Here is a 12016-nt window from a genome sequence, read left to right on the forward strand (position 1 = left end):
AGGGTTTTCGGAAAACCTATTACTTATTATGTAATTTTCTTTCTAGTTATAAAAAGTTTGAAGTGCAAATGAGATTTTTAAAATGTCAATAGCAATTCCTTTTTTTATTATTATTATTTTTTAGCTCATGTGGCAGTCTAAACTAATTAATATTGTACTTGTATCAAGTTGTGTTACAATCACGTTCTTACCAAGTAACGGTTCTCTTACTCAACTGATAATTTTGTCCGTTTAAATTTTATTGTTGTGTTGTCTGATATAAAAAATCGTCATTGCTATGTAATATGAATAATAACAAAAAAAACTAAAGAAAATAACTTAAAAGCTTTGAGTTTTAAGATAAGGACGAAATAAAAGGTAAAATGAATAGTACTAAGATTGAATTTTTAGTGTAAAAATATAATTTTTTTTTTTATTAGAGTAAACAGTATCATGAACGTTTCGTTAAAATCGTTAAAAAAAAAAAAAAAACCTTTTCTACTCAAAAAATAAAAAATAAAAAATTCGAAAACATAAAAGAGAACCGGACGCCAAGTCCTATTTGTGAAGTGCATTGGAAGTAGCGTTTGGAGTCCGCAACTGTACGACACCAAAGCTCGGAGCTTACTAAAAAAGCGAGGCAAAAAACAGAGAGGCGCAAACAAGGCACGCACGGGTGCAGCTGCAGCAGACCAATCCGATTGTTTTCCCTTTCCTCAAAGCTTCCCTCACAAGCTTTCTCTCTCAGAAAACGACTCGTCTTCTTCCCGACTCAGTCTCCTGCGCGCCTCGAATCGGTCGCTTTCCTTGCAATTTTCCACTCGCAAGGACCGAGTCAACTCCCTCCTCACTTCCACAGTCCTATGGTGAGCCCCGTCCTATTCAATTTCGCTTCATCTGTTGTTCAATTTTGCCTCGAATGCGAAGATTTTGAACATTTCTAGTTATGCATGTAAATTCCCAGCTTTTAGTGTGATATTATGTGAATTACCTTGAAATTCAGCTTGAAATGGTACTTTTCTCTCACTAGAAATGTAGTTTTATGTAATTAGGCTTGGAAATTTGCAGTCTTTGGAGAAAATGTAGTTTGATATAGTGGTAATTTCGTTTTGTGATTTGCTTTCGGTTTTGGGAAGTTTGAAATTTTGAATTGCAGGTTTGAGTGCTTGATTTGGGGGAGATTTTTAGTGTGTTTTGAGTTATGGGTGCGTTATATTTTTGTGGATAAGATTTTACTTTGTTTCATTATTTTAAAAATTTTGAAGTTTAACTTTGTTCATTTACTTTTTTTTTGTGTTTGTTTATTTGTTTTTGGGGTTTCAGTTTGTGTATTTGAGTTGCATGTGGTGGATTTTCCATGGAAACAGTGGTCGGTGTTGAGGGGAATGATGAAGGGATGTATGAGGAGAGTGGGGTTGAGAAAAGTAGCTCTTCGTTGTCTTCGCCAAAGCAGATTGCCGATCCTGTTGTATACAAGCTTGTTCGGGTACATTTTCATTTGCACTAAAAGTTTTAATTATTTTTCAGTAGGATTGATTCAACTTTCAAATTTGTAGAGAAACATGATTATCTTGTGTAATGGGTCTTCATTATACTGCTTTAGAGTTGATAGAGGACTGTATATTTACCAAGTGTTTTTTACAGTTATTTTGTTCAAAAATTACAATTAGAAGTAGCCAGGGTGCTGGGGTGAATCAGATTTTAGAAAATCATAATAGAAAGGCATTGAAGCTTGAGCATTGTGATTTGATATGTTTTTTTCTCTGAAGCTTTGGGTTTGGGGATTTAATTTGTCACCAATTTAAAACTCGAGGTTTATACTTGGATTAAATGAGAGGCCAGTTTTGGGTTTGGCGAGATGAGAGCCAGCTTCTCCATAATGCTTTTAAGCGGGGAAACTTAAAATTGTGTTGCACTACAACTATGAACTAAAAAGTTCATAGTTGATAATTTCATTGCCATTTATTTTGTCTTATTTGATTCCAGGTTGAAGGTAATGGGAGATTAGTGCCAGCAACAGATGATGAAGTAATGGAAGTTGAGGATTTTCTTGTTGACGAAACAGTTGAATTACCTGTTGTTCCGGACGCTGGAAATGTTAGGTGCATTTCCAATAACGAGTCTTCCTCTGGGAAACCTCAGAAAGAAAACTCAGAAGGTCTATTTAAGTTATTGTTGTGACTAGTGATTTCATTTCCATCTTTATCATTATGGAAAATTTTTCGCAGTAACTTTATGCACTTTGGAACCGTCAGCTATAACTTCTGTACCTAATGACTAGTGGGGCATTCTAAGTCTGATTTTTATCTATTCAGACCTTTGTATTTAATCTTACAAGTTAAATGAGTATCTCAAATCTCAAATATCTAATTAATTTGAGAAATCTTATTCAAACTTACTTTTTCTCCTCAATGGGTTTGAAGTTCATTTATTTACACCACTAAAGTGACCAATTTTGGGTACTTTAAGTTATATTCAAGTTCTGTGTTGCATACCTATTATTTCCGTGACTTAGTGAAGTATTCTTTCAATGATAAATGGCTTTGTTGGAAACTAGTTGTATAACTTGGTTTGTTAAGTTATTTGAAGGCATTCTGTTTTTATATCTCATGGTGTTGGTTCTGTAATGGTTTTCATCTCTGATGTAGCAATACATTTCCAGGTCTGTCACATTCAGAGAACACAGAAGCTGATGCAAAATTAAATGCACGGCTAGAGGTATTGACTTGCTTTCTCTGGATACAATTCCTCTTTTGTTGTAGAATCAGATGGCTAAGTTCTATTTTGCTTAAAATTGTACCCTGCTATGACCTTTCTGAATACCCTATTAGTCAATGATAATTTCGACCTTATTAGGTTAAAAAAAAAAAAGTAAGAAATTTCTAAATACACTCCAAATCATGTTTTAACGTGTTATTTATCTTCTTCAATTCTCAAAACCCCTCTCACCCTCCATTACAGAATAAAACCCTAACCAATAAAACTGCAAAAACGTTGATTGAGAAAAATTATTTTGACGAATAGAATACGAAATTGACGTTTTGGAAATTTCACGTGAGGTAAGACTTCATATTTTTCATTATTTTAGTGATTTGAACGGCATCTCCCTATATAAAGTGATAGAAGTCTTTCCATAAAGGAACTTAGGGTAGGTTTGGATTCGTTTAATGAATGCTGAAGCTTTAAGTAGTCTGAATCTGTGAATTACCTATACTGCAAACTGCAAAAGAATTGCTAGGTATACAAATTAATTTCTTGCGGCCTGCCTATAGCAGGTTTCATAGGAGGCTTTTATTTTGCTTCCCAAATACATGTGACTCCTAAGAAACAATAATATATACATGTGACTCCTAAGAAACAATAATATTTGTTGTGTGTTCAAGGTCTTAGTAGGAATTTAAGGTTGTATGTCATATCATTCAAAGTGCCTGCAGTCATGGGTTGTATCTGCACCATGGTCATGCAGAACGCTCTTAAACAGTGAGTCTTTTGTAGTCAAACCCTTGACATTAGAACACCTTGGGAAATGCAGACACCAATTTGCTCCTAACTTACTTATATCTCTTAGTTGATCGTTTGAGGACCTAATTTACAATGCCAATCAATTCCTCCAGATCATCAAACCTTAGTTGCTTAGAGAGAGCTTTACTCCCAATGACAACAACAAAGCCTTTTCCCACTAAGTGGGGTTGGCTATATGAATCCTAGAGCGCCATTGCACTCGGTTTCTATGTCACGTCTTCCATTAGATCCAAGAACTCTTAAGTCTTTTCTTAGAGTCTCTTTTCCCACTAAGTGGGGTTGACTATATGAATCCTAGAACGCCATTGCGCTCGGTTCTGTGTCACGTCTTCCATTAGATCCAAGAACTCTGAAGTCTTTTCTTAGAGTCTCTTTCAAAGTCTTCCTAGGTCTTCCTCTACCCCTTCAGCCCTAAACCTCTGTCCCGTAATCGCATATTCTAACCGGAGCATCAGTAGGCCTTTGTTTCACATGTCCAAAGTAAATTTAATTTATAAAAATTAAAAATAAGTATAATAAGGTGTGAAGAATGTGGGGGTGTATTAGAAAATGTAAATTGTATATTGAGAATGTGGGGTGTGAGGGTATTATGGGGAAGCATGTGGGGTGTATTAAGATGATTTTTAATTGAAAAAGCAAATGTGGGGTGTATTCAACAATATGTGGAGTGTTAATATAACAAGCCATAACATTATTCTTTTGGATAACTTGAACTTTATGTCTCTTTCATAAATTGATTCAAGCACTTAGACATGTTTACAGATACCCCTTGTATGGCAGTTATATTTCCTAGTTGCTATGCATTTTAATCTTCTAGAAAGGAATTTCTTGATCTTGAAATTTTTCAGTATTACGTGTTAGTGGCATATTTCTATATCAACTGGTTTGATTGTTCATTTCTTATAACTTACAGATAGTTTCTTTCAATACTTCTTTTTCTTTTATCTCTGCAAGTATGTGCACAATTTTAGCATATCTAGTTAAAAAATCGTCTTGAATCTTTCTCGACCTCTAAAATCTCTTGTAGTACATTGAGTTGTTGCAAAAGGTCAAACAGGAAGAGAGGCTCCACCTAGCATGTGGATCGCCTGATCATTCTTCTTCTTTTATGAATGTAGACATCCAGTGTTCTGATCAGCATGATAAATTGCCTGCTATTGATGAGAAGCTGCAATCTGAAATTCATTTGCAGGATATTGGTCCTCCATTATCACTGAGTCCAGATGGAAGTCATATTAATGAATCTGGGAGAATTGGGGAGTGCTCAAAACAACCGCCAGATGGACCAATAGAAAGTGGATCATCAGCTTGTGTCATTTGCACTAGTTCAAAGCCTGATGTAAATACACTAAAGGGGGAGATATGCTTGGACAACCTATCAATTAGAGAACTTCATGAATTATTTCGGGCAACTTTTGGGAGAGAAACTACTGTTAAGGACAAGTTATGGCTTAAGAGGAGGATTACAATGGGATTGACTAACTCTTGTGATGTTTCAACCACAACTTTCACTATCATAGATAACAAATTGGTGAAGAAGGGTAAAGACGATAGCATTCAGAATGCTGATGGTATGCTCACTGAGGGGTCTGATGGTGAAGCGAAGAATCATGGGTATGAAACTTCACCAACTAGCCACAGTAGCCAAATGGAAAATCATCACACTGTTTCGGGCAAGAGATTGGGAAACAGTAGTGTAGAACTTGATTGTGGAAGTGAGGATCTTCACACAGATCAGAGAGCTGCCAAACGAGTTCGGAAGCCCACTAAGAGATATATTGAAGAGCTTTCTGAAGTGGAATCAAAAGATTGTAGCCCAAAAGTGATTAGTCCAGTTAAAAATGCTGGACAAGGACAAACATCTGTAAAATCTTGTAGGCCTCTTGGAAATGTCCCTTTAAATGAGAAAGCTACTGTCAACAGGTTGGACCCTCTTGGAAATGTGACAAATGTCCCTTCAAATGAGAGAACTTATGTCACCAGGTTCGACTCTCTTGGTGGATCTGGTGTTCAGGTTCCCTATGTTTCTCGAGTTCGTAGAAGCCGTCCAAGGAAAAATATTATGGCCCTTATGGTAGGTTTTCCTTTTATAATGTGGCAATAGAGTTGCTTTATCATTTCATTTCTTTTCCTTTTCTTCTTAAGCATAGGAATTACTATGATGATATAGCACTCTTAAGTCATCTTTACGACACAATGCCTGAATGCGTTCGATTTTCTATTTGTAGAAGTTCGACATGAGTGTAATGGGTGCGACAGCTAAACTTGTAAAAGAGGCCTTTAGTGTGCGTAGTTCGCTACCAGAGAGTGAGCATGCAGACAAAGTCTTGAAAACCAGATCTGCTTCTGAACAGATGAAATCACAGGCAAGATCAAGTTCGCTTAACTTCACATTGAGTTATGGGCATATGTGTTTGAATTTGATAATGCGTGGGTAACGTTAATGTAGCAGGTTATTCGTTATGGAGTGGTATTTTGTCTTACTGAGGACTAATGGGAGTAACGTCCTTTTTGATATTGCCTTTTGTTTGAGTGCTATACTAAATTACTTATCAGTTGGTTGCATGCTAATTTTTTGTTATGTTAATTTGTTACATATGTAGTTTACTGCTGAACCAGAGAAAGACAAGCGTCGCTCAGTAATGGGCACAATTGAACCGGATAAGAACATGGGCATGAAGCAGACAGATTCATCCGAGGACAATTCAGATGATGGTTCAGCCCAGATTCCCACAGCAAAAGGTGGAATGAGAAGGAAGCACCATCGAGCTTGGACTCTTGGTGAGGTTACACAATTAGTAGAGGGTGTGTCTAAGTGTGGCACTGGGAGGTGGTCTGAGATCAAAAGGCTTTCCTTTGCATCGTATTCATATCGCACTTCTGTTGATCTCAAGGTATAATTTTGCTTTACAATTTGTGTTCAAGGTACCAAGTTCATTTGGCATCCAGTTATGCTAAAAATGATGGTAAATACTTTTGACTAAGAAAACATGTATCATTTTGCAGGACAAGTGGAGAAACCTGCTGAAAGCTAGCTTTGCGCAAACGCCTCCTGATGAAGGAGTGAGTACATTTCCCTTCCCTCTCTTTCATGAGTTGGTTAGACGGGAAGTGTTCCAACTTCCCATCTCTTTCGAATGCGAGCTTTCTTTGAACTCTTCGCTCAGCCTTTAACTTCTAATATTGCATACAAATATATCTTCCAGAAATGCCTATATTCTGTAAATAAATTTTTTGCATTTTGGTCGTATCTCCATAGTATTTTACAACTTCGACGGGTGTCTACAGCAAAATCTGGTGTCCTATGGTGGTTTGCTTCATTGTAGCTTGCGAAACTGATGTTTGGCGTCTGTACTAAGAAGCAAATATGCCTCTATATATAGTACACTATACAGCATTGATTTTCTCTTTAAATGTCCTTTTGATTACTGGCTTTACTTGGTTTGTCTGTGGGAAATTATGCAGATAAACTCCCGGAAACATGCTTCAGTTCCCATCCCGGCATCAATTTTGTTGAAAGTAAGACAGCTTGCTGAGATGCGCGCGCAGGTACCGCCAAATCTAGGGCCGAGCAAGCCGGCCAGTGTTAGTCGAAGCTTGCATCAAATGAGATCGGGCTTCTTGTAGCATTGTATACAAAGTAACATTTAGTCGTGCGGATCCAGAAATAAGGATACTGCTGGACTGTAACCGCTTTCATATGCTGACATTCACTTGTTAACACAGCTTATATGCTGCAGATGGATTGCCGAGATGTAGGCTTAAACATGTTTATGGCACATTCTCTGACTGCTAACACATTGTCTCGCTCAGTAATTTGTTATGAACGGTTTTATGCCTGTTGTTAAACGTTAGAGATCTTCTCCACTACGGTTAACCGCGTGCACTGATAATCAATTTTTGCAATGCAAGTCGACCGGCGAACACTTCCGGGTTGATCAACGGAACACAAATTGGTTTAGAACAAGGATGGACTCGAAAAGCATGACCCGAATGCTCAAGTTGAATTGTGTTTTAATTTTTTGTCACTCCGATTATAAGTCTTAAATAGGTCGCCAATAAATAATAAACCCCCCAAGGCAATGACCGAAGGGCTAAACAAAGTCTGGTTTGGGATTTGGGTAAATTTTCAAAGAAAATCTTGAATGAAGATCCAAAAAATGAACGAGTTGCATCAATTAAATTTGTGGAGTGAGCCAAAGAGACTAACCATATTAAATTACTAACTATTTAGAGCTTGAGTGCTATTGAGACTAAGGTTCAAAAAGATGTCAGGCGTTGGTTGGACGACGGGCTGAGGTTTAGTGCCTAGGCGGCTTGTGGAGTCGAAGAGGACTAGGCATATTTAAGTAAATTTATATGTATCGCATAAATAAGTGCCTATTTATACCAAAAAAAATATATAACTGTATTGGGACACATAAATTGTAAAGTAGAATAACATATAAATTATAAAGTATTACAACATATTGAAAACATGAAGAACAAACATATAATGAGTGTTCATCTAAGTATTCAATAAGTCTCTTACAATTTAGTGAAAAAATAAAATTTATCTATTCTCTGTCTAAATGAAATTCATAACCTAGGCGGATGACTAGACGGGTCTGAACAATGTAAAATTATAACGAGAAAAAGAAAAAAAAGAAAAAGACAGGAAATTTGATTAGATGGTACCCAAGAAAGAGGCCCAAGACGCACGTTACCGAACCTGGATTTAAAGCCCGTACTGTCTCTCTTCTTCTCAGCCCTAACTCACACACACTCTTTCTCTCTCTCTCTCTCCCCCCTTCTCTGGTACTTTCAGCTCCAGAGACGTCATCGTCGCCAACTGAGTCACGGTGAGTCCTCCACCGCAGCACTTCCATTCCCTCCAATTCGTACAATTAACATTTCTTCCTTCAACAATTCAACCTCCCTCACAGCAATTCAGCTTCTCCTCCCTCACTCAAATTCACTCTCTGTTTGGTTTCCGAGACGTCGCAGTTGAATCAACAATTTCTCGGCAACCAAACAGACCTTTCAATTTTTAATTCCTCAATTGGTAGTTTCTATATCTCATCTGTTCCTGCTGTTGCTTTTTTCGTTGTAGGGGCTGAAAAAATCCAGTAGCAATGGGGATCATCGAAAGGATCAAGGAAATTGAGGCCGAAATGGCTCGAACTCAGAAAAATAAAGCCACAGGCACTTTACCTTTTTATATTAAATTCAATTTTTTTGGGTAGTTAAATTAATTGATTTCTTTTATAAATTGGGTTATATCTTAATTTTTTTTATTTAATTGAAATGCTGAAAGAAATGCAGAGTATCATCTTGGCCAGCTCAAGGCAAAGATTGCCAAGCTCAGGACTCAGCTTTTGGAGCCTCCGAAAGTATGCAATTCTTCCATAAATATATGTGTGTGTGTGTATATATATGTATTATGTTTTATACACACATACACATGAGTATGGTCCTTAGTGTAGATAATATTGTTTGTTAAAAAAAAAAAAAAGGCATGAGTATGGTTTGATGTGAATATAACGTTTCCTGTATTAGTGTTAGGAAGTTTGATGTGCATGGGATTCTTGTTAAATCTTTGTACTGGTTCAATTGGTTTGAAACAACTTTCTTTTCATGTGTTTGAGGTTTAGTTTTTCCATTTTAATGATTCATAAATGAATTTCAGGGGTCTAGCGGAGGTGGAGATGGTTTCGAAGTTACAAAATTTGGTCACGGACGTGTTGCGCTTATTGGGTTTCCTAGGTTTGCGATATCTATATAACCTCAATATGCATTGTGTATCGTGGAAAGAAAGCAAAATGAAATGTTGTACCTTCAAACAGTAATAAGTGGCGAATCCTTATGAGATTTGCTTCTTGTTTGTAGTGTGGGAAAGTCGACACTTTTGACTATGTTGACGGGCACACACTCTGAAGCTGCATCTTATGAGTTCACAACTCTTACCTGCATTCCTGGGATTATACATTACAATGATACAAAAATTCAGCTGCTCGATCTTCCTGGAATTATTGAAGGTGCTTCTGAAGGCAAAGGTCGTGGTAGGCAGGTGATAACAATATTCCCTTAAGCTTCCTCTCTTCTTGTGATAACATGTCATTATGCGTTTATTGTACAATAATATCATGAGAATGTTACAAAAGGTAGAATGGTGATCAGTCTGACGACTTGTATTTGGCCTTTTCTCTCCCTGCTCCATATTTCCAAGTATCATGGAAATGGATGGATTTGATAAGACCCTCTCTTGCAGGTCATTGCTGTTGCCAAGTCTTCAGATATTGTGTTGATGGTCCTTGATGCCTCAAAGGTAAGTATTTATTAGTAACATGCTGTTGTTACTGTTGCTATTTAAACAGCTGATAAATAAGTTTACTGCTAGTCTGCTTCAAGACCTTTCATTGTTTTCCATTCGTAGCAACCTGCTTGACCTTTGAATCCTGTCTTATTGATACTTTATGTTGATTACCTGTTTTTTTTTTTTTTTGGATTCTGTCAGTTATTTAGTCTAGCCCTCACATTTTGATGTTTCAGAGTGAAGGCCATCGGCAAATATTGACAAAGGAGCTGGAAGCTGTGGGCTTACGTTTAAACAAGAAACCGCCTCAAGTAAGTTTCATCTTCACAATATAGATATTAGCGTTTTGAAAACAGACTCAACCGGGTCTTAGTTTCTGTTGGTTGTTTCGCTGTTTCCATATATTGTTTGTTTTGTTAACTGTAGACTTCCGCTGGATTTTGCGTTTTGTTCCATGGGCAGATATACTTCAAAAAGAAAAAGACTGGAGGAATTTCTTTCCACAGCACTCTCACTTTGACTCATGTGGACGAGAAGCTTTGCTATCAAATTCTTCACGAATACAAAATTCACAATGCTGAGGTAGTTTACTTAGGCTTAGTCAATGTTGTTCTTTATGGAAGCTAATGGTAATTCTTTTATTGGGCATACACAACTAGTGGTATGTGCTTTTCTTTAAGTTGGTGATGTACAATCTTTCAATCGGTGATGCTGTCGTCTCCATGCTCATCCTTTGGGAAAGAATACTCATGTATAATAGCTTTTATGCAGTTGCTGTTTCGTGAGGACGCCACAGTGGATGATCTTATTGATGTCATTGAGGGAAACCGGAAGTACATGAAGTGTGTATATGTATACAACAAGATAGATGTTATTGGTATTGATGATGTGGACAAATTAGCCCGGCAACCTAATTCTGTTGTCATTAGTTGCAATCTCAAGGCAAGTTATATTTTTGTTGGACCGTATTGTGCAAAACGAAAAAAATTACATTACCATTTTCTAACATCTTGCAATGGATATGAAACAAGAGTTTCCCATACGAAATGGTTCCGGAACATTAACTTTGATTCATGATGTTGCTCAACAGCTGAACTTTGACAGACTGCTTGCAAAAATGTGGGAGGAGATGGGACTTGTTAGAGTTTATACCAAGCCACAGGGCCAGCAACCTGATTTCGGTGATCCTGTAGTTCTTTCTGCTGTAAGTTGCAAATATTTTTTTTCTGTTATCTTTTAGGATCAATTAATACACCATTCTTATGAGCTTTCTGGCTTTGTTCGTTTTCTCTTATTCCTCTTTGCATGTATGTGTAGGATAGAGGGGGCTGCTCTGTTGGAGACTTTTGTAACCATATACACAGGAGTTTAGTGAAGGAAGTTAAATACGTGCTAGTGTGGGGTACAAGCGCAAGGCACTACCCACAGCATTGTGGTCTCGGTCATGTTTTGAATGACGAAGACGTGGTTCAGATTGTCAAGAAAAAGGTAAACCTGTCTTTGTGATTTTCATTAGAAATAAGACCGCATCGACGAGTATACACGGCTTCTGTATCACTATATTTTGACCAAGGTTTTACAACTCTCTCCTTTGCTTTTTCATATAATATCGCACTGATTTTCTGAATAAGAGAAAAGAAGTTTGGGTATTATGACTATTGTAATTCCAGATGCTTGCTAGATTCCAGTGTTTTTTGTTTCTTTGCCACGGACGAGGAAAGAAATGTGCTTCTGATAAAAATCTATTTTTTGGCGTTTGCATTCTCCAGGACAAGGAAGGGGAAGGGAGGGGTCGTTTCAAGTCGCATTCAACGGACCCTGCTCGTATATCTGACAGAGTGAAGAAGGCTCCCCTGAAGCAGTAATATCATTGATAGTCATACCATGCAGACCCGAGTTTCTTACATGAATCGGCACAGAAGAATGATCCGTGGATGTGATGTATATCCAGATTTGAGATGCCTACAGAGCACGACATAATCAAATCATTTGCTCAATTTGAAAATTAGTCGAAAGAGAAGAATTGATATTAGAATGTCGTGCTTATCGAAATAGGTAAATTTTCTGGTCCATGTGTTGTATGTTTAGATTAATTACTTCTTGAAATTTTGAACATGTACTGCACGATAATCTGTGTTTCTGGAGATGGTGATCAATGCACTTCTAAATGCTCTTCGGCTCTATCTTGCTTGCGTGCCAAGCATAAATTCCGTGCCTATC

The 12016-nt window shown here is 37.3% G+C and overlaps 2 protein-coding genes across 4 annotated transcripts; both read left to right on the top strand.

The window, feature by feature from the left end:
- Positions 1-580: 580 nt before the first annotated feature.
- LOC103932042 lies at positions 581-7355 on the top strand. Of its 3 annotated transcripts, none has more exons than XM_009341588.3 (9): positions 581-845; positions 1303-1465; positions 1966-2137; positions 2642-2697; positions 4529-5575; positions 5730-5867; positions 6105-6395; positions 6508-6564; positions 6967-7355. In XM_009341588.3, exons 2-9 carry the CDS (start codon positions 1337-1339, stop codon positions 7126-7128), a joined length of 2052 nt encoding a protein of 683 aa, XP_009339863.2. In that variant the 5' UTR covers positions 581-845; positions 1303-1336; the 3' UTR covers positions 7129-7355. The 3 variants fall into 3 exon arrangements, with proteins under 3 accessions (XP_009339863.2, XP_009339892.2, XP_009339877.2); XM_009341617.2 differs by having other exon boundaries at positions 587-845; positions 1347-1465; positions 4694-5575; XM_009341602.3 differs by having other exon boundaries at positions 588-845; positions 4694-5575.
- Positions 7356-8189: 834 nt separating this feature from the next.
- LOC103932074 (developmentally-regulated G-protein 2) lies at positions 8190-11979 on the top strand. The gene is made up of 12 exons (XM_009341628.2): positions 8190-8342; positions 8594-8685; positions 8806-8873; positions 9170-9246; positions 9370-9550; positions 9752-9808; positions 10033-10107; positions 10259-10378; positions 10568-10738; positions 10887-11000; positions 11114-11284; positions 11566-11979. Exons 2-12 carry the CDS (start codon positions 8616-8618, stop codon positions 11659-11661), a joined length of 1200 nt encoding a protein of 399 aa, XP_009339903.2. The 5' UTR covers positions 8190-8342; positions 8594-8615; the 3' UTR covers positions 11662-11979.
- The last annotated feature ends 37 nt before the right edge of the window (positions 11980-12016 follow it).

This window comes from the organism of the source record quoted next, unplaced genomic scaffold, assembly GCF_019419815.1.
Source record: "Pyrus x bretschneideri cultivar Hongxiangsu unplaced genomic scaffold, Pyrus_bretschneideri_v1 Contig37, whole genome shotgun sequence".
NCBI lineage: Eukaryota > Viridiplantae > Streptophyta > Magnoliopsida > Rosales > Rosaceae > Pyrus > Pyrus x bretschneideri.

Bases quoted from the DNA above. Each gene is read 5' to 3' on its own strand.
- LOC103932042 (XM_009341588.3), top strand. From the start codon at position 1,337: ATGGAAACAGTGGTCGGTGTTGAGGGGAATGATGAAGGGATGTATGAG. The intron at 2,698-4,528 runs GTATTGACTTGC...AATCTCTTGTAG, and splicing joins AATTAAATGCACGGCTAGAG to TACATTGAGTTGTTGCAAAA. The intron at 6,396-6,507 runs GTATAATTTTGC...ATCATTTTGCAG, and splicing joins GCACTTCTGTTGATCTCAAG to GACAAGTGGAGAAACCTGCT.
- LOC103932074 (XM_009341628.2), top strand. From the start codon at position 8,616: ATGGGGATCATCGAAAGGATCAAGGAAATTGAGGCCGAAATGGCTCGA. The intron at 9,809-10,032 runs GTAAGTATTTAT...TTGATGTTTCAG, and splicing joins TGGTCCTTGATGCCTCAAAG to AGTGAAGGCCATCGGCAAAT. The intron at 10,739-10,886 runs GCAAGTTATATT...GTTGCTCAACAG, and splicing joins TCATTAGTTGCAATCTCAAG to CTGAACTTTGACAGACTGCT.